The 27,656-nt window shown below is 36.3% G+C and overlaps 1 protein-coding gene across 1 annotated transcript; it reads left to right on the top strand.

Moving 5' to 3' along the window:
* The first annotated feature begins 988 nt into the window (after nucleotides 1-988).
* LOC149690404 (nose resistant to fluoxetine protein 6-like) lies at nucleotides 989-5,759 on the top strand. The gene is made up of 9 exons (XM_089870429.1): nucleotides 989-1,286; nucleotides 1,353-1,609; nucleotides 1,665-1,779; nucleotides 3,319-3,406; nucleotides 4,248-4,348; nucleotides 4,777-4,950; nucleotides 5,013-5,202; nucleotides 5,351-5,519; nucleotides 5,590-5,759. Exons 1-9 carry the CDS (start codon nucleotides 989-991, stop codon nucleotides 5,671-5,673), a joined length of 1,476 nt encoding a protein of 491 aa, XP_089726555.1. The 3' UTR covers nucleotides 5,674-5,759.
* Nucleotides 5,760-27,656: the final 21,897 nt, after the last annotated feature.

The following is a 27,656-nucleotide window of genomic DNA, read 5'->3' as shown; positions in this document are numbered from 1 at the left end:
CCTAAAATTGTTAATCTTGGAAAATTTGTAATAAATTAAGTATAGACAAACGACCAGTAGACCCCCACGCATTTAATTTTTAAACTGACCAGCCCAGCTATTTTTTAAAGTGTACATTTGTCCAGGGCCACCGCCAGCAAACTATGTACTATACGACGTTTCAACCTCTCTCAATACAAATATAATTTCACAGATATTATACGCTTGAATGTGTTCATACCTTTCTAAATGAGTACCTCGATCACACCTTTCGGAGTTTCTAAAAATTTACCTTAGCTAACTTATTAAATAATCCGCACCCATATCACAAACACAGGGTATAATATATATATATATATATTTATATATATTTATATATATTTCACTTCCGTAACCTAGAGTAATCCGTTATTAAAAGAGAAAGTATAGTAGTGTAAAAATTGGGGAAGAAAATTACCACAAAATAATACCGAGTCCCCTTTCCCAGAGATCCCAAAAATAGCGACGTAAAACCACAGAGAGGAAAATTAGAAAGTATATTTTGTGTAATGAACCGGTTATCATAAAAACTTAATGTTCATCTTTTAAAGTTAAGATAGATTGAGACAAAAATCTTAGATTTCATAAGCGCCTGGCTAAGTCCAACAAGGACTGTCGCAGCATTACTTAGCTTTTAAGGTGGGATAAGGGAAGTGTGTTTGAAATATATTCCCCTTGTTTTAGTAAAAAAAAAAAAAAAAAAAAGTCACCGGATCGTGAAATACAGACAGATTTAACAGTTAAACAATTTTGAAGGAATTCTCGTTAACTAACCAGGAATTGTTTGCGTGAAATAATTGATTTTGCGAAAGTTTGCAAGAGAAAACTCGGACGTTCATTCGATATCGTACTACGTGACCGAAACGGTTTGTTTTGTTCCATCTGCCATTGGATCTCAGAACTTTATTTCTTCAGTATTATGTTTTAAATTTTTGAAACAATATCACCTTCACTATATCCACTGTTCACCATGGATTTTAGGCCTGCTTTTTTAACTATTTTGTGCGCGTTTTTGTGCGTCTTTCACAACTCAAACGCGTCATTCAATAAAGTGCAACACGTGATAACCGAATCGAACGAAACTGTTTTATTACAAAAATGGAAGCATATGGAACAATTATTTCGGGATGGTGTACAGAATATAATGAAGCAAGTGTTCCCCATGGTGATTAGGTCAAACAGTGAATTGGATTTGACTCCGGAATGCACCGGTGCAATTTTGAAAATGATTAGGGGTATTCAAAATTTGGAACCTTGGGCTTTCTTAAGTGAGTTTCAATTGGTTTAATATTTGTAAATTAAAAATTACAATGAGGTTTAATTGAATTGAATAGTGTTGGATGCGATGGGGAAACCAATGGATGGAATAATGACCGGGTCTGTAAGTGCCTTTGGATCCTATGACCAATGTCTGGATGCCGAAGCACCTGATGGTAAAGGTGGAATAAAGTTCAGGGGTCAATACTGTACCGTAGAATTCAGATTTCCTCTTCCGGAAAAACCCAAACATTTTTACAGAATGCTTGAGGTCATTAAACCCCTCGATAAGTTCAAAACAACCAGTACGGTAAGTTGGCCCATTTATAAATTAAATTAATTTTATTAAATTATTTTCTTCTCATCATTAATTGTTTCAATCTTTGCAGCTAATGAACGAAACTGTGAAATACGCGGCCTATTTCTATTCTTTAGCATTTCGAATCGGCGCATGCGCACCGTCTGAATGTACAGTAAACGATATTCAACAAATTGCGCAATCGAGTAAGTAATCTTGAATTTAATTCCAAGATAGGGGTCACCGTGATCAAACATAACCCATAAAAAAGTGAAGAAATTGACAGGATGTGTGTGTCTATTGACAATATAGTGTGTAACAAACCAATCCAAAATTCAACTCTCAGTTGAGTAAACACGTTAAAAAAGTATTTTATGGGTTATAAAATATTTAGTGGGCATCATCCTTGGGGTCACGTGATTTGAAGTTAAAAATGGTGGAGGTATGTACTCGATGTCGTCATATGATTTCCAAATAATGTCGACGTAAAAAAGGGTGTAGGGTACCTCAGTATCGGGACATACAAGCTAGAGGGTTAATACATTGCCGTCTCTGCGCATTCTCATGATACAAAGAGAATACAGCGCAAGCGCCAAAAAGCGAGATTGAAGGCAGAGTTTTACTCTAGTGACATTTCTATCTTAGCTTCATCGAAGGGGCACAGATGCTAAACGTTTTTACTACCTCAAACCACAATATACTAGTGGCACCCAATGTCATTTCATAATAGACTTTAATACAGTCAAAAGTGACGAGTTGCCCTTAAATGTGAAATTATTATTAAGAAAATTATCTTAAAATTCAAGCGAAAAAGAAATAAGAGTGTAAGAATTTTAAGAATGAACAGGTATACATTTCACCATATTATTTTTAGTAATCAAACAAAATGTAATTTTGTTCACCCAAATATTAGAAAGTTATACAAGGAAAAATGTTATAACCCCGTGGCTTGGTTTTTGTCAAGCGGAACAGTATAAACTTTTGCAACTTTTCTTTCCTCTTTAAATCGGATAATTTCTTATATAACGATATAATTTCTTATCTTAGGGATAACTATCTCCAGGCTTCCATTTCATTTTAAAATTACCCCTTTCTAAAAACAAATAAATAAACATAAATTACAAGGAAATTTAAGTTAAATATGGTTAAATATGTTTGACAGGAAATTAAGCAAAATTTTGCATTATTTGCAGTCAAATATTTGTGGGTGGATTTTAAAAATATACAGGGTAGTACAGGTCACACAAACACTTACCACTTATTTTGAGTAGAATCCCTGTATTACTCGCGAAATTATGTCGTACGTCTTTATTATTTCTAGCTTTAAACACAGTATCATCAAGAAGCGATATCTAATTTACTAGGGAGAAGGTTAAGATGCCTAAGTATTCGCGCGCCATAGTCCCAGTCCCCCATTCAAAATACAAGGGGGACGTAAAAGTAGGCTGTACTATTTCGCCTCTCCTCAGTCGGAAAATACGTAATTTGCGTCATTCGCGTCGCGCTGACGTGAGTTTTCAAGAACCAATGAGATGCTGGTTGTAATTTAGAGGCGGGGATCAACTCCGGACCTACGTTTGGACTGGAGATAAAGCTAGAAATGTGGCTAATTTATTACCTTCTCCCTAGTAAACTAGATATCTCTTCTTGGTATCATACTCTGTGTCGTATGACTGACATTTATCATTCCGTTAATGTTCCCATTTTCAACACAACAACAGTTCATTAAATATTTATTCTTTCAGTTGGCTCCATGGCGGAATTCAATACTCACGTTAAAGGCTGCGAAATTAAAGAACCATTTCACATGGATACAACTCAAATTGCAATTTTGTGAGTGATTAAAAAATCTCCTTTGAATTCAGATAACAACTCAATACGGGGCCCAAAAATTTAGATAACACTTCGTAAATAATTATAACACCTCTATTCAGATCAGATAAAAACTCTCCTAACAAATTCCAAAAGCTTAACTATCCCAGTTAACCATTCAAAACAAATATTAAATAAGTACGTTTAAAAAATATCACAGCATTTCAAGCGTTAAACTTTTAAAAAGCGATTAAGGCTGCGATCCTTGGTGCGAATCAAAATTGGACACTTAACTCTCAACACTTTAGGGTGCTTTTTGTGCATCGTTTCCCCGACCGTTCAAATATTTATTACTAGTAAACATATAATTAATTTTGAATTAAATTACCCAGAAAAAGCGAAACGGAAATCTGTTGTCACGCCCTAAAACGTACAATAATGCTAATGCTAATCCTTCGATTATCACACAGTATTAAATGCGTGACATATTACTTGTATGTGTCTGTCATGCATGAAAAGATACGTCCAATCCAAAGATACTTATAATCTAGACCCTATGATCTCTTGAATGAGAATTGTTTTAATTTATCACGTGGCCAATTTACGCGGTATTTATTGAATGTTAAGGCAATTACAATTACGTAAGAACAGAAGTATATAATACATCTCTTCGAGAGAAGTGTACCTTAAAGCGGGGATTCAGAGTGTCATCCTTCCTCTATTATCCCCTTCTGGTAAAAACTAAGAACCAAGCGCTGAATGAGGAAGAGTTAACATAAAAAGAGCACCGTTTAAACGCCCCACCAAATTAAGCGGACCAAAATGATTAATATTTATTGTCTTTCCTTGTTTCTTCTCGCAGATCTATCTTTGTGTTCTTCGGTGTGATGGTTTTAACAGCGACAATCGTTGATTATCTACCGGAAATATTGAATCAACCAGAAAGGAAACCAGTTTCAAAATGTAAGATTTTGAAAAAGGATAAAATCGTTTTGATAAAATTATATCCTAAATCTATGATTTTCTTAGATTTGTATGATTTCCTATAAACATTTGCAATAACCATTAATGTACTCAACATTCATTAGATAAATAAGAGAGAATCAATATTTGTAAGGAAATAATTCCCAAAATATTGCGAGGTTTTTGAAAATATTTTGGGAGTGGTTAAGCCAAGAACTGTTAATTATCTGTGGACTGACCTAAACAAATGTTAATTCTCTCTGAACTGACCTAAACAATTGCTAATTCTCTCTAGACTGACCTTAACAATTTTTTAATCTCTCTGAACTGACCAAAACAATTGTTTATTCTCTCTGGGCTGATGACCTTAACCTATTGTGCTAATTTCTACAGGATAAATTTTAAAATACTTCTCATTTTGTTTGCAGCTTTTGGAAGACAATTACTTGAAGCCTTTTCCATCAGAGCAAATACTAGGAAATTGCTTCAAACAGAGAGCATCGGAGAAAGCACATTGCCCGCTTTACACGGCTATAGATTCCTCGCAATGACATGGGTCATCCTTGGACATGCCTATCTCTACATCGACTGGCAATTATGGCGTATGCACCAACCATAGTTTCAAATTGAATCTGATTCTAAACTTGCGTTAAAACATTAACAGAACACTTCTCAAAAGCAATTGGCATCGTCACTTCCGTTCCATTCCAAGTCATCACAAACGCCTCTCCTTGCGTTGACAGTTTCTTCTTCTTGAGCGGTTTCTTAGTTTGTTACTTAACGGTGACCAACGTGGATCAGAAAGGTCGCAAGGTTTTCAACATACCCATAGTTATTTTTCGAAGAATTTGGAGGTTCGTTATTGATTGCATGGCATTTTTAATTAGAGCTTTTTAGCACCACGAGTCAGCGATGACCTCCAGAGCAATGAATGGAAATACCGATAAACACATAGATCTAATATTTCAATAGACACTTATTATAAACTTAATTTGGCTGTAGACTATTACCAGCAAGTATGATGATAGTTTGCATGGCAATTCTAATGCCCCTGATTGGTTCTGGACCGCTATGGAAGGAAAATATCGAACTGGAGGCAAGAAATTGCAGGACGAATTGGTGGGTCGTCATGCTGTTTGGTAACAACATTATTTTTCCAACTGATGGAATGGTATGTTGGTTTCTTCGAAATGAATATCATGATTGGGCGTCATTTGCTGATACATTTATCTACTTTATAGTGTTTGCCACATTTATGGTACGTTTCGGCCGACATGCACTTGTTTCTCGTCTCAATGATCTACTTGTACCTGTTGTTCAAGTAAGTACCCGTGTCTAGGCAGTCTTTTACCATCTTGTTAATTTATGAACAATTTCAACCTTGTTTTTAGAAAGCCGAAAATTGGTATCACATTCAACGTATTCTTCATCTTGTCGGGTGTAGTGGCCACGGCGATTGTTACCTACGTGAAAGGCTTGCCGCCAGTGCCTTTATCTGTCAACCCAGATTACTTGTAAGAACAATGAACAAGGCTTAGGTAAATTTTGGCATAGATTCTAAACTAGTTTTGCTTTCCATGAAAGTCAACGTGTTGAAATTGCGTATCTCACATACTTCGCGACACACTCTCACACTCCATCTTACGGAATGGGGCTAATGCTTGGACATTTCCTGGCCAGACATCGTCAGAAAATACATCTACCCAGAGTAATTTCACTGCTTATCACCTAAGCTGAATATCAGAGCTGACAGTTGATGAAACATAATCGTTCTCATCAACATTTACTTTTCTAGTTAACACTTCTAGTCGGATGGGCTCTAGCCATTGTTTGCAACTTGACCATCATCTACGTATCCGACATTTGGTTGCATGATCGTCCACCAACAACCGCTGAGTCGATAGCTTACGCGTCCTTGTACAGGATTGGTTGGTGTCTCGGTTTGTCCTGGCTTGTGACGGTGTGCGTTATAGGGCAAGGAGGTAACTTTCCTGATTCCATGGACAATTTAGTGATACAGAGAATTAGGCCTAACAATATTCTTAACATTCGCAACAGGTCTCGTAAACGATATTCTATCGTGGAAGGCATTCGTTCCACTTAGTAGGTTGACGTTTATTACGTATTTGGTCCATTTATTGGTCATTCAAGGATTCTATAGTGCCCAAAGAAGTGGATTTGAAACCGGAAATCTTCTAGTAGTAAGTGAACTTGTCCATTTTAAACCGAAATGATTTCCGTTCTCACATTGTCTCACATTGCCTTAACATTTTCCATCATTCAGGTCTGGTATTTCTTCGGATTCTTCATGGTGTCCTTTGGTCTGGCGGTCTTTTCAAGGATGCTATTCGAAGCACCTATCTTAGAGGTAGAAAAGTTGATCATGGGTCGCATCTTCGGAGGCAAACGTCACGATGAGGAACGCAACGTTGACAAACTTGAAGAAAATGGAGTGAAACTGGATATGATGGTCGAAAATGGACATTCTAAAAGACGATCAGCTCACAATCATCATAACAATGGAGACGTCACAAGCAATAAAAGACGATCCGCTAACGGGAATGGCGTGACCGATGTCGTTCTTGGTAAATTTCAATCGTCGCGTCATAACGTCGAGTAGCTCAGCTCATTTTGTACAAAGGAGTAAATATTACTATTTTAGTTTACAAATATCTATGTATTACGTTGTTATTTCATGAGTAGAAATGTATGATTTATATTAAATAATAAATTGAAAAAAATTATATTTTAAAGTGTTCATAATGATTATGAATTTAACTTTTAAAATATGTGCAATGTAAATTCATAACTGAACGGAAAGTAGTGTCGCATTTCCATAATTTTCTTTAAAATTACTCTATCATATTTACAATTTGAAAGAAAATCACTATTTTTAAGTGTTTCCTTATAGACAGTCTGAATTTATTATCTTGTAAAGCGCTCACATAATTCTCAATTGTTTCTGCCAAATTATATTTTGAAGTAAAAACTAATTTCTTTAAAAACATTTTACCAGGGGTGAAAACCTCGAGAAAAAATTAACTATCCTTAAATTAAAAATGGCCTTGATTTACAAAAACACACCACTTAATATTCAACGCACGCAAGCTTTTATTTTTGACGTAAAATGTTTTGTTTTCAAATTTTAGAGATTAGAAACATTTTTCCACAACTAGCGTCGACAGTGGATTAACCAAAGTTTGCTGCAATGGATTCACGATTGCGGTTTAACTTAAGATTTGCATTATTGTTATTGATACCCATTGTGCATGGAAACTCGCAGTTCTCGAGTTTAAGTGACAGAATTCGTGAAGAGCAAAGGGTTTACCAAAAATATTTGGACAATGAAAACCAATCGCTGAAAATGTTGAAAACCACGATGGATTCCGCGTTAAAAGAGGCAGTTAGAAAGATGTACACTGACAATGAAGACTTTTCAAAACTGCCTCTGATTTTCAGTGAAGGGTGTATGAATGCGATGTATCTACTCTTAAACGATGTACGAAAGATGAAGATGTGGCCGTTTCTAAGTAAATATTTTAATAAATAAGTAGAAAGCTACGAGAAACTTTCATAATTAACCATTTTAAAAGTAATTTAACACTGTAAACACCAGGAACCTTCGATATTAATCTCTAATTTGAATGTAAGAGAGTTACTAGCAACTTGTCCCCTGTTAGAGATTTCTAATGGTTCTGTCTCATTGGAGATTTACCCTGGTCTTTTAGGGTTTTGTGACGCTGAGGGGTTTTTGTTAAGAGCGTCACTAAGTGCTTTGTTAAATTAACAATGCTCGATGGAGAGCCTTAAATGGAATATTTCTTTTTGATTTTAGTGCTGGAGTCGATGTCACCACTTACGGAGGGCGGAATTATGACGGGCACCTTTTCATTCTATGGAAGCCGAAATCAATGCTTGAAAGTGGAGAGCCCTGTTGCTGCTCAATACTGTCTCTTTCGTATGCAATTACCCTTGCCACCACCATCAAAAAACGGGAGGAAAAACAATATGACTTTCGAATCGGAAGTTATGAAAGAGATTCAAAAATACATCTTTGCTATGTACTCTGAGAAGATAAGTGTTGGAATATGTCTACCATCTACTTGCAATGAAAATGACTTGGATAACCTCGCAAACATAGGTAAGACAGCTAGACAGTTATACCAGGAAATTATAGAGGTGAGACATGCGAGGAATCCGTATCTCCTGAAAGTTCGGGTCATGAATACGTCAATAAAGGGAAAGAATAGAGACTCCTCCATAAGTTTATGAGATAAGATATGTTCCATAAGTAAGACGCTATCTATACTTCGTAATGCTAGAAACTTACAACTCGAGCTAGTTTGAGAGCGACAAAGGAGAATTGACTACACGCCGATCTGTAGTCCATCTTCTTATTTAGCCTGAACTAAACCTTTGACAGCGCCTCACCAGGCGTCGCTTTACCTTGAATCTATGACCTCCCTCACTTCATGACCAGCTCTCAGAGATCAGTGACAAACTTATGGAACATATCTTATGAACGTATGGTATCAACTGCGCGTAATAACAAAACGAGTCATCTCTATAATTTCCTGGTTATTGTCACATGATTTTTAATTAAATGTTTAATATAAAAATAATTTTACTAGTATCTAATTTCACCGGTTTATACGCTGATGCTAGTCAGTGCGAGGTAAAAGAAGGCAAGAAGAAAATGGATGACGTTGAAATATTCATCATGTAATTATAATTATAACGATTTGTAGTTTCAAAGCTATGTGCTAGCGTAGCAAAATTGTTAGGTTTTCGTAAAGTTGTTACGTTTTGAAGTAACTCCCTTACAGGAGTATCTTTTAACATCAATTCGCGAATAAGCCTAATTATGTACAATCTATTTCTTTACAGAGCGGTTTTAGCGGCCATTATTATCTTGAACATAATTTGTACAATCATCGACGAATTGTACGGGCTTTTCATTGGTGAAAAATCAACAGAAAATTGGTTGTATTTTGCGAGAATGTTTTCAATGCGTCGCAACTGGCTCACTTTGTTGAAAACGCGTCCACCGTTAAAAGTACGATCTATGGATTCAATGAATGGAATTAAGTGCATAACATGCGCGTGGATAGTCCTAGCACACAGCTACGTGATGCAAAACCCTTTCTTATTAAGTAAGAGTTTCACTGTTCTTAAGAATTACATGATACCATAAGATATGTTCCATAAGTTTGTCACTGGTTACAATTTGGAGCTTGTCATGAAGTTAGGGAGGTAGGTCATAGATTCGAGGTAAAGCGACGCCTGGTGAGGCGCTGTCAGAGGCTTAATACAGACTAAATCGGAAGATGGACTAGCTCTCAGTAAGTCTCTAGCATTACGAAGTATGGGAAGTGTTATACTTATGGAACATAACTTATAAAATTATGATGATACTATTTTAAATATTTTCTTTCAACCTTAGGAAATGGATCATTTTTCTTCACAGCAAGTAACACTCTTGTTTTCCAAGTCATATTGGGTGGTTTTGTCTCAGTATCATCCTTCATTCTAATATCGTAATTCCCAAATCAAAAATAAAAATCGTTCTTATTTTTATTTGTGTCTCGCGTTTAATATTTTACGTGTTGTTTTATTATTTATTTTCGTTCTAGATCTATTCTGATTTCGTATTCTGTTGTGACAGAAACAGACAAAAGAAAATCATTCAGCTTTTTCAAACTGATAATCTGGAGAATTTGGAGGTTGTTATTAAACATTTTCAGTAATTAATTTAAACTGAACTGAACTTCATAAGTGTATTTTCAGATTGTTACCACCAATTATATTGATCACGGGTCTAACCATCATTATGCCTTTCTTCGCAGCGGAAGGACCAAATTCCTTAGTTAAGGTGGCAGTTGAATTAGGCCGTGAAAATTGGTGGAAGTATTTTCTGTTCGTTTTTAACCTTTTCGGAAATCACGATGTAAGTAAACTAATTAATCTAACAATGTCTAGAGGTTTAATTTCAATTCGCATAAAATTTAGAAGCCTAGCAAGAAAATAATAATGCATTTTTCTTCTAATTTTTTTTTAGTATCTCAGTTATTTATGGTACTTATCGGTTGATTTCCAATGCTTGTTATTTGCAGTTATCTATCTGTATATCTTATATAAGTAAGTATTATCAGGAATAGATTTAATTTTAAAAGTATAGGAATGGAGAACGGTTGGTATTTACTTCAGTCTGACTCATAGCCCAGTAAGGAAAATTTTAAATTATCTCATTGGCTCACTTAAACTACGTTTTGATGACATTGCTGATGGGGGCGGCGAAAAATACGTAATTCCTTTTTGCCTCTGTCGCTATGACCCGCCTCTTCCTTCATACCCCTCCGTCGTCCGTCCCGGGGAAGGGGTCCTGGACTTTGACGCGAACCAAGATTACTCTGTTCTCCATTCCTACTTCTAAAATTAAATCTATCTCTGTTATTATTACTTAAAAGTTTAAGAAGATACTAATATTTTTTATGTGTGTGTTGTAGAAACGAGAAAATAGCTAAAGCGTTGCTAGTAGTAAGTGCCGTATCTTCAATAACAGCGGTCGGGATCGTGACGTACATTAAGAAGTTTCCTCCCACAACAATAATTAACACGGATGACTTTGAGTAATTAAGGATGAGGTTTTAAATCTTACAGAGTTTCAGTATAAGTTGTGTATTTTTGCATATAGCAAAGTTGAACAGTTCTTTACAACGATTTACATGCAACCATACGCCTATTTGAGTGTGTACTGCGTAGGACTATATCTCGGAACGTTTATTGCAAGGACACCAAATGTCAACATATCAACAGTATATTATCTATTTTTATCATTCCAAAGATTATAGTATCTATGCACAATATTAATAACGATTCCTTCGAATTATATCAATACTTTCCCATCAGAAGTGTATAATATTTCTCTTCGAGAGAAGTGTACCATCCACAAAACGGGGGTAATTGTAACATGATTCTTCCCAAAATCATTTTACATTTATTATAGCAAGGTTACTAAACCGAATCACATACACGATAAATAGTTCTCTCATCATTAGACCTACTCGCTTAACTATTTGCCAAGGTCCATGCGCTTGTGAGTTTTTTGTCCCACGTCAAGACAATCAAGGTTTGTGGATTGATTGCTGAGGATTTAGTACCAAACAATTATAGAATTCACCCCACCCCACGGTGTGATGCTCATCTGTAGTTTGATGAGCAGGAGAGCAAACAAAAAGGTGCATGAGCCAGTTAAGAATCGTGTTACATAACTAAAGTATTAATTAGATTACCCCCTTGCAATTAAGTCAGGCTTTTAAAAAACACTATTTTCCTAGTTAATTATCTTCTGATAAGTCAACGAGAAACTGGTTATAATTTACCTAACAGAAAAAGTTTTTGCTTGGATGGTTACTGATGCCATATATGCTTCGAAATTGGGCCCAACTTTGATTTCTGATAATTGCAATTCATAAGTCCAAATACGAAAATATTTAAATATTTTTACCAAAACAGAAACTCGCTTTGCTGGGATGGATACTGTCAATTGGCACAAGTTTCTCTGTGGTATACGGAATAAAGCTATGGAACACCAGTAGTTCAGATATGACGATGACCGAAACGGTCACCTTCGCGTGTTTACATCGAGTTGCTTGGGGACTCAGTGTATCTTGGGTTATACTTTCATCTTTCTACGGTCGGGGAGGTACGTCCTGGACAAGCGTGACGTAGAATCTGCGCACTAGTTATAAACCACCGTGATCTATTTGATAGGTTGGATCAAAGACTTTCTCAGCTGGTCAGGATTCCAACCCTTGGTTAAAATAACGTACGAGATTTACTTGATACACGCTCTGGTTTATATGTGGTTTGGGGGTCAGTTACAGGGGCCTACAGATGCGGCGCATAATGTATATGTAAGTTTTTTTATAATCTTTGCAAAGGCACCAAAAAATATCTGGATTCATATTAATAGGTGGTTCGAGGCATGGCTGTTTTATTGATCTCTCAGATATTGGCGGCGATTGTTTACGTTATGTTTAGTTCACCATTGAATCAGTTACGACAAGTAATTTTTGGTGCAACCCAGGACTCAAGAAATACGAATGGTCGTGAAAGAACACAAAGAAACCGATTGAAACCAGTTCAGTTTTCCATAATTAAATACTGATGAAAAGTTTTATAATGTCTACAAATCGGGGAAAACTTTGAAGTTTGTCTTATTGTAAATGAGTTTCTTTGGATTTTAAAAAATAAAGAAACTTTGATTGAAGATAATTAAGTTTAAATAAAATTAAATACTATAAAGCAACAATAAGTCTATTGTACTTCATACATTCATCGCTCGTAATTAAACTTAAGTCTATTATCAAGAATACCCACAGCATAGGCATCAATGTGTAGCCATTTTAACTCAACATATCTAGAGGGATTTTGTGGGAAGAGGTAGACTTATCACTATGTATGACGAATTTAACATAGCCAATAACCTATATCGCTGAACGTTGCACCTTGCACGCCTGACCACGCGTTGCTTGCTACAAACTAATGAAATCGCAGCTAGAAACACGTCAGTTAGTATTAAGTCCGGTCCGAAAAAACAAGCGTAGAAATTTACATATTAGTTATGGGGGAACTTCCTTCATAATTATTACCTTGCATAATTTTCAATTGTTTCTGCCGAAATATGGCCAAATTTGATTGAAAAATAAAAATTAATTTGATTAAAATCATAATAAACAAGGGTTGAAAACCCTGCGAAAAAAATTTGTCATAAATTTAAAACAACCTTGATTTTATCGGAAAATAATAGAAACTTCAAAATAATTATCACTTAATATTCAACGCGCGTATAAGTTTCCTTTTCTTTAATTTTTCTTTATTTTTGACCAAACATTTTTTGTCTTCAAATTTTTGAGATTCAAAGCATATTTACAAAATTATCGTCGACAGTGGATTAACCAAAGTTTGCTACAATGTTTTCACTTTTGCGGTTTAACTTAACATTTCTATTATTGTTATTGATACCCATTGCGTATGGGGACTCACAGTTCATGAGTTTAAGTGACAGAATACGTGAAGAGCAAAGGGTTTACCAAAAATATTTAGACAATGAAAATAAATCACTGAGAATGTTAAAAACCACGATGGATTCCGCGTTAAAAGAGGCAGTTAAAATGGCTTACGATGTCAAAATGTCTTTGATTTTCAGTGACGGGTGCAAGAATGCGATGCATCAATTCTTTAACGACATACAGAAGATGAAGATGTGGCCGTTTCTAAGTAAATATTTTAATTAGTTAATAGAAAACTATGAGAACCGTTCAATGAAATATTTTTAGTGCTAGATTCTATGGCCCCATTTTCTGAGGGCGGGACTATGTCGGGCACTATTTCGTTTTACGGAAGGCGAAATCAATGCTTGAAAGTGGAGAGCCCTGTTACTGCTCAATACTGCTTTCTACATATGCAATTACCATTACCACCGGTACCAAAACACGGTAGCAAAACGAAGATGGTTTTCGAATCTGAAGTTATGAGTCAGTTTAAAAAATACTACCTCCTTATGTACCTGGGTAAGATAAACTTTGGGATGTGTCTACCATCTACTTGCAACGAAAATGATTTGGACAACATCGCAAACATTGGTAAGACAATTTTACCAGGAAATTATAGTATATCGTGTGTCCACTGCGCAAGCCTAATTATAATCCCATGTGCCCAAGGCAGTCATATGCATTGGGCCTATAGATGGCACTTAACCCGGAACCCCACAAACATACGAGGTCCAGTGTGTACCACATGCCACCTCTATAATTTTCTGGTCATACTCGTGTAATTTTTAATAAAACGTTTAATATCCTCATATTTTACTATAGTTTCTAATTTTACCGGTTTATACGCTGATGCTGGTTCATGCGTTGTAAAAGGAGACAAGAACAAAATGGATGGAGTTGAAATATGCATCATGTAAATATTATTATAACCAACTTATGGCATAACTTTAACAAGACTCAGTACAAGTATAAGACCTTAGGTTGCCTGCCATAAGATCATACAATTTTCACTTGCTCGATGTGTAGTATCGGGACATACAAGGGAGTTTTTCCATCTCACTTTACGGCGTCTGCGCTGTAGGCCTTTTTAATCACGAGATACGCAGAGACAGCAATGTATCAACCCTCTTGTATGTCCCAATACAGAGGGTTGCCTACCTGCTTTTTATACATAGAAATATTCTATCGTATCTTTGAAGGTTTTAAATGGGTACTTTTAATATCAACCCCTGGAAAGGGAAAGCATGGGAAGAATAAACAGTATTTTGCAAGTGTCGTTAAAATTGTGTTGTGTTTTTGATTCGCAAAAGGCAATTACACTTTATTTCGATACAGAGCGGCGTTAGTGGTGATTCTCATTGTGAACGTAGCTTGTACAGCCACTGACGAATTGCACGGGCTATTCGTTGGTGAAATTTCGGGCCCAAGCAGTAAGTTGAATTAACCTTGACTTTAAGTTTGTCATACGATGGAACAAATGGATTTTGCTTTCAACAGGAAAATGGCTGACTTACGTCAGAATGTTTTCAATACGTCGCAATTGGTTCATTTTGTTGAAAATGCGTCAGCCGTTAAACGTGCAATCTCTAGATTCCATGAATGGAATTAAGTACATAACATGCACTTGGATTGTAATTTGCCACAGCTACGTTTATCAAGACATAACCTTTTCAAGTACTTAAAATAATTTTATTATTGCTAAGCAATTTCTAGATATTCCGTTCAATTACCTTAGGAAGTCCTTTCTTTATGGACGACGCAAGGAAAAATCCACTTTTTCAAGCCCTTATGGGTGGCTTTGTCTCTGTGTCAACCTTCATTCTAATATCGTAAGTCCCCAAAACTTTAAAGGATGTACAATGCGTCATGTAGGTCTTAATATTATGATAAAGTAGTGACTGGGCCAGCGTGTCACGTCACTGTAATGCCGATGCCCATTATCAGAGGTGAGATGAGACTAGAAGTACTGAGCTAACCAAATTCTGCACTCGGCGAAAGTGAATATTCTTGATAACACACGAACGGTTGGCCCTCTAGTGGCGGTTTCAGAATTTCCCCTCCAAAACGTGAGACGCTCGCGGTGATAGACGGCCGAACTAGATTCAAACACCCGCGTCCGTGTTTCGCCGCTTTAGGTTGAGGGGAAGGGGGTGGGAAATGTTTTTGGAACTCGACCAATTTTTTTCTCTCTAGCGTAGGCGCGATTGAAGCGGCGTAAAATCCTCAAATTTGTTCACTAATGCCAGGATCTATTACCAATGCTAGAGCCCTTCACTTCTAGTCTCATCTCACTTCTGCCATTATCAAAACGCTGATACTGCTACTCATGCCCAGTAGATCTCTATTTCATGATAGATAAGCTTGAAATAGGCCCCGCCCCTGCTTAACACATTGCACATCCATTTAATATACATGTTATGATTTGAGTGCCGCGTCTCAATCTTATGTTTTTCGTCCTAGATCTATTCTGATTTCGTATTATGTAGTGAAAGAAACAGACAAACGAAAATCATTCAGTTATTACAAACTGATAATCAGGAGAATTTGGAGGTTGTTATTAACACCATTTTCAGTAATTAGTGAAAGCTGAACTGAACTTCATAAGTGTATTTTCAGATTGTTACCACCTATTATATTGATCACGTGTATAACCATCATTATGCCTTTATTCTCATTGGAAGGGCAAAATGAAAATTTCGAATTTCGAAAAATAGTTCAGTTATCCCGCAAACATTGGTGGAAAAACTTTTTGTTCGTTTTTAACTTCTTCGGAAAAGAAATTGTAAATAAACCCAGAAGTATATAATACTTCTCTTCGAGAGAAGTGTAAAAAAAGCGGGGAATTTGTAGCATGATTCTTTCCAACATCTCAGAACATTTGGAGCGAGGTTAATTACTAAACCGAATCACATACGCGATAAATAGTTCCCTCATCATTACTCTATTAGCGTGCTTATGGATTTTTGTCCCACGTCGAGACAATTAAGGTTTGTGGGTTGATTGCTGAGGATTTAGCAGAAAACAGTTATAGAATTCACCCTAGCACGGTGCGATGCTAATCTGAAGTTTGATGAGCGGGAGAGCAAACAAAAAATGTCCGCCTGGGTAGAATCATGTTACAAAACTGAAGTATTGAGAGGATACAGAGTGTCACCCTTCTTCTATTATCCCCTTCTGCTAACACTAAGCAACCATGTTAATATTTTAGTGTTTAAACCATTTGTGGTACGTATCGGTGGATTTCCAATGCACGTTATTTGCAGTTTTATACCTTTACATCTTAAATAAGTAAGTCTTAATTTTTACCTTATACATAGGCCTAATGTTAAAGTCGATATTAAAATTCGATTTTTGAATGTTGTAGAAACAAGAAAATAGCTAACGCGTTGCTAGTAGTTAGTGCCTTAGCTTCAATAACAGCGGTTGGGATCGTGACCTACACCAAGGACCTTCCTCCCACCATGATTATTAACTTGGATGACATCAAGTAAGTGTGGGCAGGGAAGTAGGAATGGAGAACGGTTAGTATTTACTTCAGTCCGACTCATAGCCCCTCCCTCCAATGTGTAACGAAAATTTTAAATTATCTTATTGGCTCACTTAAACTACGTTTAGATGACGTTGCTGACGGGGACGGCAAAAAATACGTTATTTCTTTTTACCTCTGTCACCATGATCCGCCTCTTCTTTCATACCCCTCCGTCCCGGGGAAGAGGGTCCTGGACTTTGACGCACGCTCAGACTATTCTGTTCTCCATTCCTACTTATAAAATTAAATCTATCTCTGGTTTAGACTAGTGTTTTAACCCTGAACTGTTTCAGTTCGGAAAGAGTAATATTCTTAATTTCTATAGAGGAGCTGAAGAGTATCTAACTTACTATTACATTCAGCCATACCTCTACTTGAGTTTGTACTGCGTAGGACTATACATCGGAACGTTCCTTGCAAGGACACCGAATCTCAACATATCAATAGTAAATAGAATTTATTTCTCCATTTTCAGCACCCAATTCGAAGATACATGCCATCAGGATTACATACAGCCATTTTCTCAACGTATTCAGGCGGATTTTGTGGGAAGAGCTAGTTTTACCTAGCGAATAATCTATATCCAGGCGCGTTGAACCTTGCGTTGCTACCAACCAAATGATGAAATTCGAGCTAGAAAGACGTCAGAATTATTAGGCGTGACGTAGTACTCAAGCCCGGCCCACAAAAACCCGCATAGAAATTAACATGAGAGATATGGGGAACAATGTTTCCAATTATCTTTATTTAATCCTGATGCCATAAATTCTTCGAAATTGTGTTTAGCTACTTCTGATAATTGTTTTTTACATTTTACCTAACAGAAACTTGCTGTGCTGGGATGGATACTGTCAATTGGTACAGGTTTGACTGTGGTATACGGAATACATCCATGGAACGCCGGAAGTACAAATTACACGATGACCGAAGCGGTCATCTTCGCGTGTTTACATCGAATAGCTTGGGGACTCAGTGTAGCTTGGGTTGTATTTTGTTCTTTCTATGGTCGGGGAGGTAAGTTCTAGAGATGTGTGACGTAAAATCTCGAGAACTAAATATAAACCACTCTGACCTATTTGATAGGTTGGATCAAGGATTTTCTCAGCTGGTCAGGGTTCCAACCTGTGGTTAAAATATCGTACGAGATTTACGTGATACACGCTCTGGTTTATATTTGGTTTGGAAGACAATTACAGGGGCCCATAGACGCGACTCAAAATGTATATGTAAGTTTTATTATAACTTAATTTAAAAAAATTCAACAAACATCATTTATCGTAAATATATTAACAGGTGTTTCGAGCCATGGCGGTCTTATTTATCAGTCAGATGTTGGCATCAATTGTTTACGTTATGTTAAGTTCACCATTGAATAAGCTACGACAAATCATTTTTGACGAACCCACAGTTATGACAAGTACCAGTGGATTGGTACTTGAAATACAAAAGAATGGTGAAGGAATCAAGAGAAACTGATTGAAGGGCAAGTTCAGTTTTACAGTAAAGGTAATTGAAGCCCTAATTATATCGGGAAAATACCATCAATTATGAAATTAAATTAATTAAATGAATTCAAGGCTAAATGTATTTGGAGAAAATTGAGATGTTTGCCCCTTTTTTAAGATTTAAAATAAAATTAAATTTCAATGGACAATTTAAAATTTATAAAATTTAAGTAATATTACGAAAAAGCACCAAAACAATCATAATTCTATTGTACTACATACATTCCCTTTCGCGTAAACATACGTTTATTAAAAATCGTCGCGTAATTTTTAAATTTACCCCGAAATAACAATTTATTTTCAAATAATAAAATAATTATTTCCTCTTTCTCAAATTTTCCATTGTTTTCCATTAAAAATCACGCCAAAAAGTGATTTTTTTCTTTTTGTATTTCTAAGGGAAAAACCTATTCATAATGTTCCAAGTTGTTTGAAAGGATTACACTATATTGTTTCAGTCGAGGCTACAGTCCTATAGGGGTGTACATTTATGTATTACTACGCCATTGCTTCATCCGTTTTGCAAATTCCCAATGACAAATACGATCAAAACAAAGTATTTACATGTAGTTGTAGCTTGGGTTATGTCGCGAGCAATGCTTCTGAAGAAAAGACATTATATTGCTGTCCTTAATAATTTAGCTTCCACCAATGGCGCACGCATATCCGCTGGAGGGATGAATGCCTTCCATCTTGCTTTTAAACCCCCCCATCCCACATTAACTAGTTTTGAGCAAGAAACGGACTTTACCATCTATGGTCAAGGTATTAGCGCATCGATTTGTCAACAGCTCGATAAAGTTGAAATCTTTAGTGGTTCTTGAAAATTCGAACAGTTTGAACCGGCTTTAAGCGGGTTCTAGTTGTTGGTAATAATGCGTCACTTAATTCGGTTAAGTTTTGGTTTCTTCATACTGTTATGGTTACCTTGCGTATTGGGCGATCAATCAAAACAGGATTTAAATGGAAGGATTTTGGAGGAACAACGCGTATACGAAAAACTACGCCAAACTGAACGAAAAATTCAAGTGTCTATTAAGGAATTGATAGAATCTATGATAAAAAATGCAGCTTCAATGGAGTCTCCAGAAGAGGATAGTGATTCGGAAGAGGATGATGTGAGCCTAGATTGCATGGGTGCATTAGCCAAATTAACAACCGATATACAACGGATGAAAGTTTGGCCTTTTAAAAGTATGAATTAATGTTTTTTTGCATTCTTTTAAGCCAATTTCCTAGGGGTAATTTTGAGCAGGGTACTATACAAAGCCTTCTAAACTTAGTATTAACTTTAATTTTATGCTATTTAGTTCATTGTGAGGTGATAACCACGGTATTATCGTTTAATTTTATAGTACTTGATTCCATGGCACCATTGTCGGAAGGAGGTACTTTGTCAGGAACTTTGGGATATATGGGTAGTATGAGACAATGCTTGAATTTGAAGGCACCCGTCGATGTGCAATATTGCACAATGACTCTTCATTTTCCATTGCCACCAAGAATCAAAGGTCACGCTATGAAAGCGGAACTGGACATCTTTCCCAAAACAAAAGGCGTTTTTCAAAGCGAACTCATGAACGAAACTAAGAAGTACCTACCCTTAATGTATTCAACGCAAATGAAATTGGGAATCTGCGTGCCTTCGTCTTGCAACCAAAATGATTTTGAAATTGCGGCTAGATTTAGTAAGTTGTTTTACTTATGGCAAGTGTTCACACAACGCAATTTTTGCTGAAACATTTCGTCCAGCCGTGCCCTTACAATTTTATGTCTGCAACTGTAATTAACAATTTGATTTGATTTGAATGTGATTCGTTCAGTAAAATGTTTATTCTGAACGAGTCTTTAAATTGTAGAACGCGTATCGAAGTAACTGATGGCCTGTTTACTTTTTCGACAGTAACTAAAGCCACGGGTATGAGTGCGTATACCGGCCCATGCCAAATGAAGCCTGACAATATTGTGCTGGATAACGTACAAATATCAATAATGTAATGTTATAAAAGGTTTTCCTTTTGACTATTTATGAATTAACGTTTATCAATTCGTGTTTTGTCAATCAGAGCTGTACTGGCTTTTATTTTACTGTTGAATGTACTTGGCACAACCGTAGACGAAGTTCATGGAATGCTACAAACCGAAGGCAACTCTTCTGGAGCAAATAGTATAAAGACTCGACTCGTGCTACCTCAAGAGTCAAGTTGAACGAAAGTGAAATTGGAATAACAGAAAATGGGGTGTAACTACGTCAAATGCGTCCCTAGCGAGACTCATGCTTGCGCCCAACCTTAGTTACTCAGACGACAAAAATAAATGGGCCCTTTGGATGCTCGTGACGTGGGGTCTGCGTGAACAGTGAGCATGTATGAGAAGGAGACTCGGAGAGACCAGTCCTCCCCCTTTCAAAACCGGTACTGAGCCGTGTATCAGTGTTCTGCGCACGCGCAACCGTCTTTTTGTATTTACCTTTTTGAATTTTATTCTTAACGAATCACGTGACGCCTGGCTCCTTGGCTGTGCGCCGAGGTAGGTGCGCGTGAGAGAGATATCGGGATGTGCCGTTATAGTTACCTTCTTAGACTTTCCTCCTTATACGTGCTCATTGATTGTGGTCACTACGGAAGGCACAATCTCACTTTCTGTTTTTCTGTATTTGCTTTTGGTTGAACTATGAATGAATGAACTAGGAGTAAATATCTCAGCTTCTTTCTCACAGTGAATTCATAGAGAAGCTAGAGTCAACTCGCAATTGTGAGCATTTCTATACAGCTAATTAATTCAGGTCCCTAATGTACGAGTATTAGAGTTAGATATTCCTAGTTTGTTTGCTCTTGTTTTGAGGAAGGAAGCAACCTCGGACAGAGAGTCAGAAGATGACCCTTTGAACTTTTGATCTTATATTATGAATTTCAACAGAACCTTGGCTGAATTTTGCCAGAATGTTTTCAATACGCCGCAACCTTCGGCGCTTCTTAGCAATTCGGCCGACAGAATCTCTGGATTCTATGAACGGCGTAAGATACATTACAGCGACCTGGATCGTTGTGTGCCACGCTTACATAATATTCAGTGCACCTCTGTTGAGTAAGATCACTTTCCCCAATATCGTAGATTGAAATAGTTTAATCCTTACCATGTTCTTAATCATTTATTTCAGGAAACACTCTGAATCTAAAAAATTTGCAAAAGGACTTTCTCTTGGAAGTAATTAAGAATGGTTTCTTGTCCATATCTACATTTGTCTTAGTTTCGTAGGTTTTTTTAAATGTTCTTAGAAGTATTTTTGGTTTTAGATAAAATTTATCAGCACAATCTTCTCATAGGTCTATTTTGCTTTCGTACGGTGCAGTGAAACAGCTTGACAATAAAACACCTTTCAATTATACTAAAGCGCTAATAAGAAGAATTTGGAGGTTTGAATATTTTGGCATAAATTATAAGTTCAGAAGATATGTTCCATAAGTTTCTCACTGGTTACAAACTGTAGCTTGTCATGAAGTGAAGTAGGTCATAGATTCGAGGTAAAGCGACGCCTGGTGAGGCGCATCTGTCAAAGGCTTAATTAGTACTGACTAAATGGGAAGATTAACTGCAAAACAGAGTGTAGTCAATTCTCGCTTGTAGTTCTCGAACTAGCTCGAGCTGTAAGTCTCTAGCATTACGAAGTATATGAAGTGTCATACTTATGGAACATAACTTATGATAAATATATCACCGTAATTTCAATTACTAATTGATTTTCAGGTTACTACCGTCCTGCGGTCTAATTATTATGATCAGTATACTCATGCCCCTCTTCAGTCAGGAAGGGCCCGTGTCTGAAATCGCAATGTTATCAAACATATGCCGCGAGAGATGGTGGAGGAATATGTTGTTTATCGTTAATTTTTACCCATTGAAAGAGTCAGTAAGTAGAGCTCGGGCTACGTGTGACTCACGCAAAACAGGTCAGGTAAAGTTGGGTTATGTTGAGCTTCGTTAAGTCAATTTTAAAAATTATTTATGTCCGTAATAATAAACAGTTTATTATTTTTAACTTTAATTATAAGTTTTTTACCATGTGCAATTCATCTTATTTTTTACTAAACTCTATTGGTTAAGTCAAGTCAGGTTATATAAACTTTATGAGCCTGTTTTGATTCTCTAATTTTGTGATAAATGTTAAAAGCTATTTTAATTAATCAGTGCAATTCTGAGCAATGGTACATTTCAATGGATATACAACTCTTTGTGATTGGACTTATTTACGTATTTACTCTATCTAAGTAAGTGCGTAAGTTCATAAGATATGTTCCATAGGTTTGTCACTGGTGACTGGAGCTCGTCCTGTGACGTAGATGCAACGTCATAGACGCCTGGTAAAGCGCTGTCAAAGACTAGATAAGAAGATGAACTGCAATTTAACCGAGTGTAGTCTTCAATTCTCGGTTGTCGTTCTCGAACTAGCTCGAGTTGTAAGTCTATATAGCATTACGGAGTATAGGTAGTGTCATACTTATGGAACATATTGTAAGTCTTACTCTACTAAATGATTTTGCTAATCCCGTAATATAATGATCCATAACAACAGAAGCAAGAAGGCAGCCAACATTTTTCTAATCCTGTTGGGATTGGGTTCCATATTGTACATTGGCATCATCACCTACATCAAAGAATACCCTCCAACTGCGATATTTAGCGTCATCGACGTCGAGTAAGTTTACTCTTACCAGGGATAGATTTAATTTTTAGAAGTAGGAATGGAGAACGGTTAGTATTTACTTCAGTCCGACTCATAGCCCCAGTAAAGAGTCCCTCCCTCCAACACGTAACGAAAATTTTAAATTATCTTATTGGCTCACTTAAACTACGTTTTGACGACGTTGCTGACGAGGACGGCAAAAATGCGTAATTCCTTTTTACTTCTGTCGCTATGACCCGCCTCTTCTTTCATACCCCTCCGTCCCGGGGAAGGGGGTCCGGGACTTTGACGCGCGCTCAGACTACTTCTAAAATTAAATCTATTCCTGGTTCCACCTAATCAATGTTTCGCGACTCGATCACGGGCGTTCATTTCTGTTCAGAGCATTGAACCATTTCTATTGCCTTTCTAGAGCAGCCATGAACTTTGTTTCGTTCGTGTACTTCAAACCGTATGTCTACTTAGCAATTTACGCTTTTGGTTTGTACGTTGGAACGTTCATAGCGAGGAGAAAGGCTTTAAAGATTCCAACTGTATGATAGTCTTTACTTCCTCGGCAAATGACGGTTTATCATCAGTTAAAACTGCTAATTTTAATTGTTTTTTATGCAAAAAAAAAGAAATTTGCATTACTTGGCTGGCTGATAGCTACGGCAGTTGCCTTAACAATTGTATACGGTGTAAATCCGTGGAACATTGAACCTAGTTACAGCATGACTGAAGCAGTGTTCTTCGCTTCTTTACATCGAGTATCTTGGGCTGTTTGCGTGTCATGGGTGATATTTAGTAGCGTCTACGGATGCGGTGGTAAGTATAGACCTTTTCGATGTAAAAAAGGCGGTAGGTAACCCTCAGTATCGGGACATACAAGGGAGATGATACATTTCCATCATTGCGAATTGTCATGATACAAAACGCCTAGAGATGGAAGGCAAAGTTTTACCCACCTTAGTTACATCGAAATGGCCTATCCGATTGTATTTGTATTCAAAAAAGGGTGGCATTATAAGACACCAATTGGATTTAGGATGGATCAAAGACATTCTGAGTTGGCCCGGATTCCAGCCTCTGGCTAGAATATCCTTCGAGATATACATCATACACGTTGATGTCTATGTCTGGCACTTAAACCAGCTTCAAGGGCCAATCGATTTTACAAACAAAGTTCTGGTTAGCTACATTTGTCGTTAGTTAAACGGGTTTAAATGTTAGCACCCAAAAAACGTTCTATTATGATCAGAGACTATAGTCAAAAAGAACGTTGCAGCTAAATCAAATTAAAATATTCGTTAGACCTTGGCCAAAATATTGTGGGATTTAATAATTTCTTACGGTTCTTTAAGATTAGCTCTTTTGAAAATCGAATTTCCACTGGATTACGTGGGAAAGAATGGGGTTTTAATATTTTAGTCAAGACTAGAGGGTGCTGACATTTTCACCTGATTCAGACAATGTATCTACTTAATGAACTACATTTTACATTTATTAAAATTAACCAGATATTCCGGGCCTTGGCAATTCTACTGATCAGTCATTTTCTGGCTCTTTTCATTTTCTTAACCTTCAGTACACCGTTAAATCTACTCCGACAAGCCATTCTAGACGCACCAAGAACTAAATCTAAATCATCTCGCTGTGTCACCGCAGCTAACGATGCACCAGTACTTCAAAAAACTGAATAATAAATTGATAAACATGGATGACAGAGATTTGTTGTTCTTTGTCGTACATTGATTACAATTTATATCGACACCTTAGCTCTATTTAACCAACGTGAACTTTGTAATAAAAAACTCATTGTCCATTCAATACTCCATTGTTTCTATTTACTTAATTAACCAAAAAGCCACGGTTAAAAAGTTATTGATGTGCTTAGTTCAATTTAATTAACTGAATTTATCGATCAAGGAACTTCAACGAGTAATGAAATGTCATCTTCTATATCTGATCCCTAAAAACATAAGTTCTTAAGATATGTTCCATAAGATTGTCAAAACTCACGTGTTTTAGCAAGAACCCGTACTTTACAGTTAGGAAGTGATATAACTTTAATTGCACTATTCAATTATGTCATTTAAAAAATGGCCCTGACAATAAACTTAAGCTATGATTAATTTATGACATTGACCCACCTAAACTGTGTCTGTTTCAATGTCAAAGGTCGAAATGACATACATTTCCTTTTATTAATTCTTAACATTCTAGAAAACAATGAAAAATACCACTATTACGATTCTGTCACCCAAAAAAAGACCCTCAATTATTCTCATTCACGCCTCCTTTCAGGAAAGTTACTTTTACCTATCTTAATTATTTTTGATAACATAATTAATACTTAAAGGCATTATAGGTCATGCGTGATAGGGTTGACTTAACGTAGCTAAATCTAAATTCAATACATTTTAAGAATTGCCCCTATGACAGTGGATCTTAATTTCTTTGTACCCCAATGAACGATGTTTAATATCGGTTAGTTAATTTTTGACACACTATATAATTTAAGGAATGAAATTAATATAAAATTTCATTTTAATGGGCCAAATTAAAATAAAACAATAACCGTAACCTTCACATTAATGTAGTTTTCTTAAAACATTTCTGTAAAATCAAGATTTGCCCTTTGACATTGAGTCTTTATTTCTTTGTACTCCACAATGAATGACGTTTATTCTCGGTAGAATAATTTTTGACACTATGTAATTTAAACAAAGAAACTAACTTTAAAATTTAATTTTTTTTTTTCATCGCTTCACCTTTGATTTTCGGTGGTAATGGGCCAATTAGAAAAGGAAAGGAATAAATGCAACCTTTACATAAACTTGGTTTTCTTAAAACATTGCTGTAAAGACAAGATTTAATTTAAAGAAGTCAGGTTAAGGAACAGACACAATAGTAGTGAGGTAAAAACTCGGTTAAGGATGTCTGAATTTTAATAAGAGATGGCACGGAAATTTAAATACTTTTTATGTCTGTAAAAAAATAAAGAAGTAATGAAATTTAAGACCGAGAACCAACAGGAAGGATTGAAGGTGAACTGAAAATCTGAGGTTTTAACTGACCATGCCGATTTCGGTGTACTCGCGATGCAAACCTACGAGATGTTCTAAGCTTACCAAATGTCGTGCAAAGTGGTTCTTGGCTAACTTATAGTAGTCAAAAGTCGTTCTAGGCTAACTTAAAGTAGTTCAAAGTCGTTCTAGGGCAACTTAAAGCAGTTCAGAGTCGTTGTAGACTAACTTAAAGTAGTTCAAAATCGTTCTAGGCAAATAGTTTAAAATCGTTCTAGGCTAACTTAAAGTAGTTCAAAGTCGATCTAGGCTAACTTAAAGTAGTTCAGAGTCGTTCTAGGCTAACTTAAAGTAGTTCAAAGTCTTTCTAGGCTAACTAACACTTGGAACGGAATTCAGTTAGCCTAAACATTTTGAAGCATGATAGACATTGTTAGTTTGATGATCAGTTTTCAGTTCGAGAAAATAAAGAAAACAAAAAAAAAAGCCTTTCGTTTCATCTCGGCTTTTAAATGATCTTAGACAAAATTATAATTATCTAATAACTGTAAAGGGTTAAAAACTACCATTCAAGATATTAACTATCCCCCTAACTATCTAAGACGTGAAGTTAAAGATTTTGATAAGAAATATATAAGAACTGTTAAGAAATGTCAAAATTATGCAACGGAGCTTCGCGATTAAATTATTAAATTGACCATCTCCAAATTTAATAGTATAGTATGTCTAGTCATTTTTTTCTATTACTTTTTTACAATGGGGATGAGGTATTTCCTCGTAGACTTTCATAATATAAGTTGACAATTTCGAGTGGGCCATTTCTTGCAATTCGGTACCTGGGCAAGAACATGGAAACTAAGTATTTCCTAGCGATATTCGCGATTTTAGTATTGAGCTCTTTTCAGCATGTCAGGGGTCAAGAAAGGTTAAGAAGTACGGTTAATGAAGTAACGGAAGAAATCGCCTACCAGAAGCTTTTGAAAATGGAAAAAGGCCTGAAAGATTCAATTAAAACAATGTTTGATCAAGCGCTGTCAAATTTGATGAATTCAAACAGCTCCGTCGTGTTGAGTGGACCTTGCATGGGCTCAATTTTGATGGTAATTGGAGCTTTGAAAAAAATGCGACGATGGCCTTTTGAATGTAAGTGAAAATTTTAATTATACTAGTAGACAAGTAGCACGTGGTGATGTTTCGGTAACTTTTCAAGTCAGGTCCAAAAGTTTTAAATGATAATCACTCTTTTATCGTTTAATTTTAAAGTACTTGATTCCATGGCACCATTTTCGGAAGGGGGTACTTTGTCGGGAAATATGGGGTTCTGGGGAAATATGAGACAATGCTTGAACCTGAAGTCACCTATCGGTGTGCAATATTGCACAATGAGTCTTCAATTTCCATTGCCACCGAAAATCAAAGGTGAAGCCATAAAAATTAATTCGAACGTATTTCCCAAAACACAAGGCGTTTTTGAAAGCGAACTCATGAACGAAACTAAGAAGTACCTACCCTTAATGTATTCAATG

This window comes from Phalangium opilio, unplaced genomic scaffold, assembly GCF_054372755.1.
Source record: "Phalangium opilio isolate 3A_F unplaced genomic scaffold, DU_Popi_V2 ptg000031l_1, whole genome shotgun sequence".
Taxonomy (NCBI): domain Eukaryota; kingdom Metazoa; phylum Arthropoda; class Arachnida; order Opiliones; family Phalangiidae; genus Phalangium; species Phalangium opilio.
Note: the sequence above shows the minus strand (reverse complement) of the source record. Positions and strands in the feature narration are given on the sequence as shown.

What these genes read in the sequence shown, in the direction of transcription:
- LOC149690404 (XM_089870429.1), top strand. Translation starts at nt 989, where the DNA reads ATGGATTTTAGGCCTGCTTTTTTAACTATTTTGTGCGCGTTTTTGTGC. An exon ending in TCAACAAATTGCGCAATCGA is followed by an intron (nt 1,780 to 3,318) that starts GTAAGTAATCTT and finishes TTATTCTTTCAG; the next exon opens with TTGGCTCCATGGCGGAATTC. An exon ending in ATTTTTCGAAGAATTTGGAG is followed by an intron (nt 5,203 to 5,350) that starts GTTCGTTATTGA and finishes ATTTGGCTGTAG; the next exon opens with ACTATTACCAGCAAGTATGA.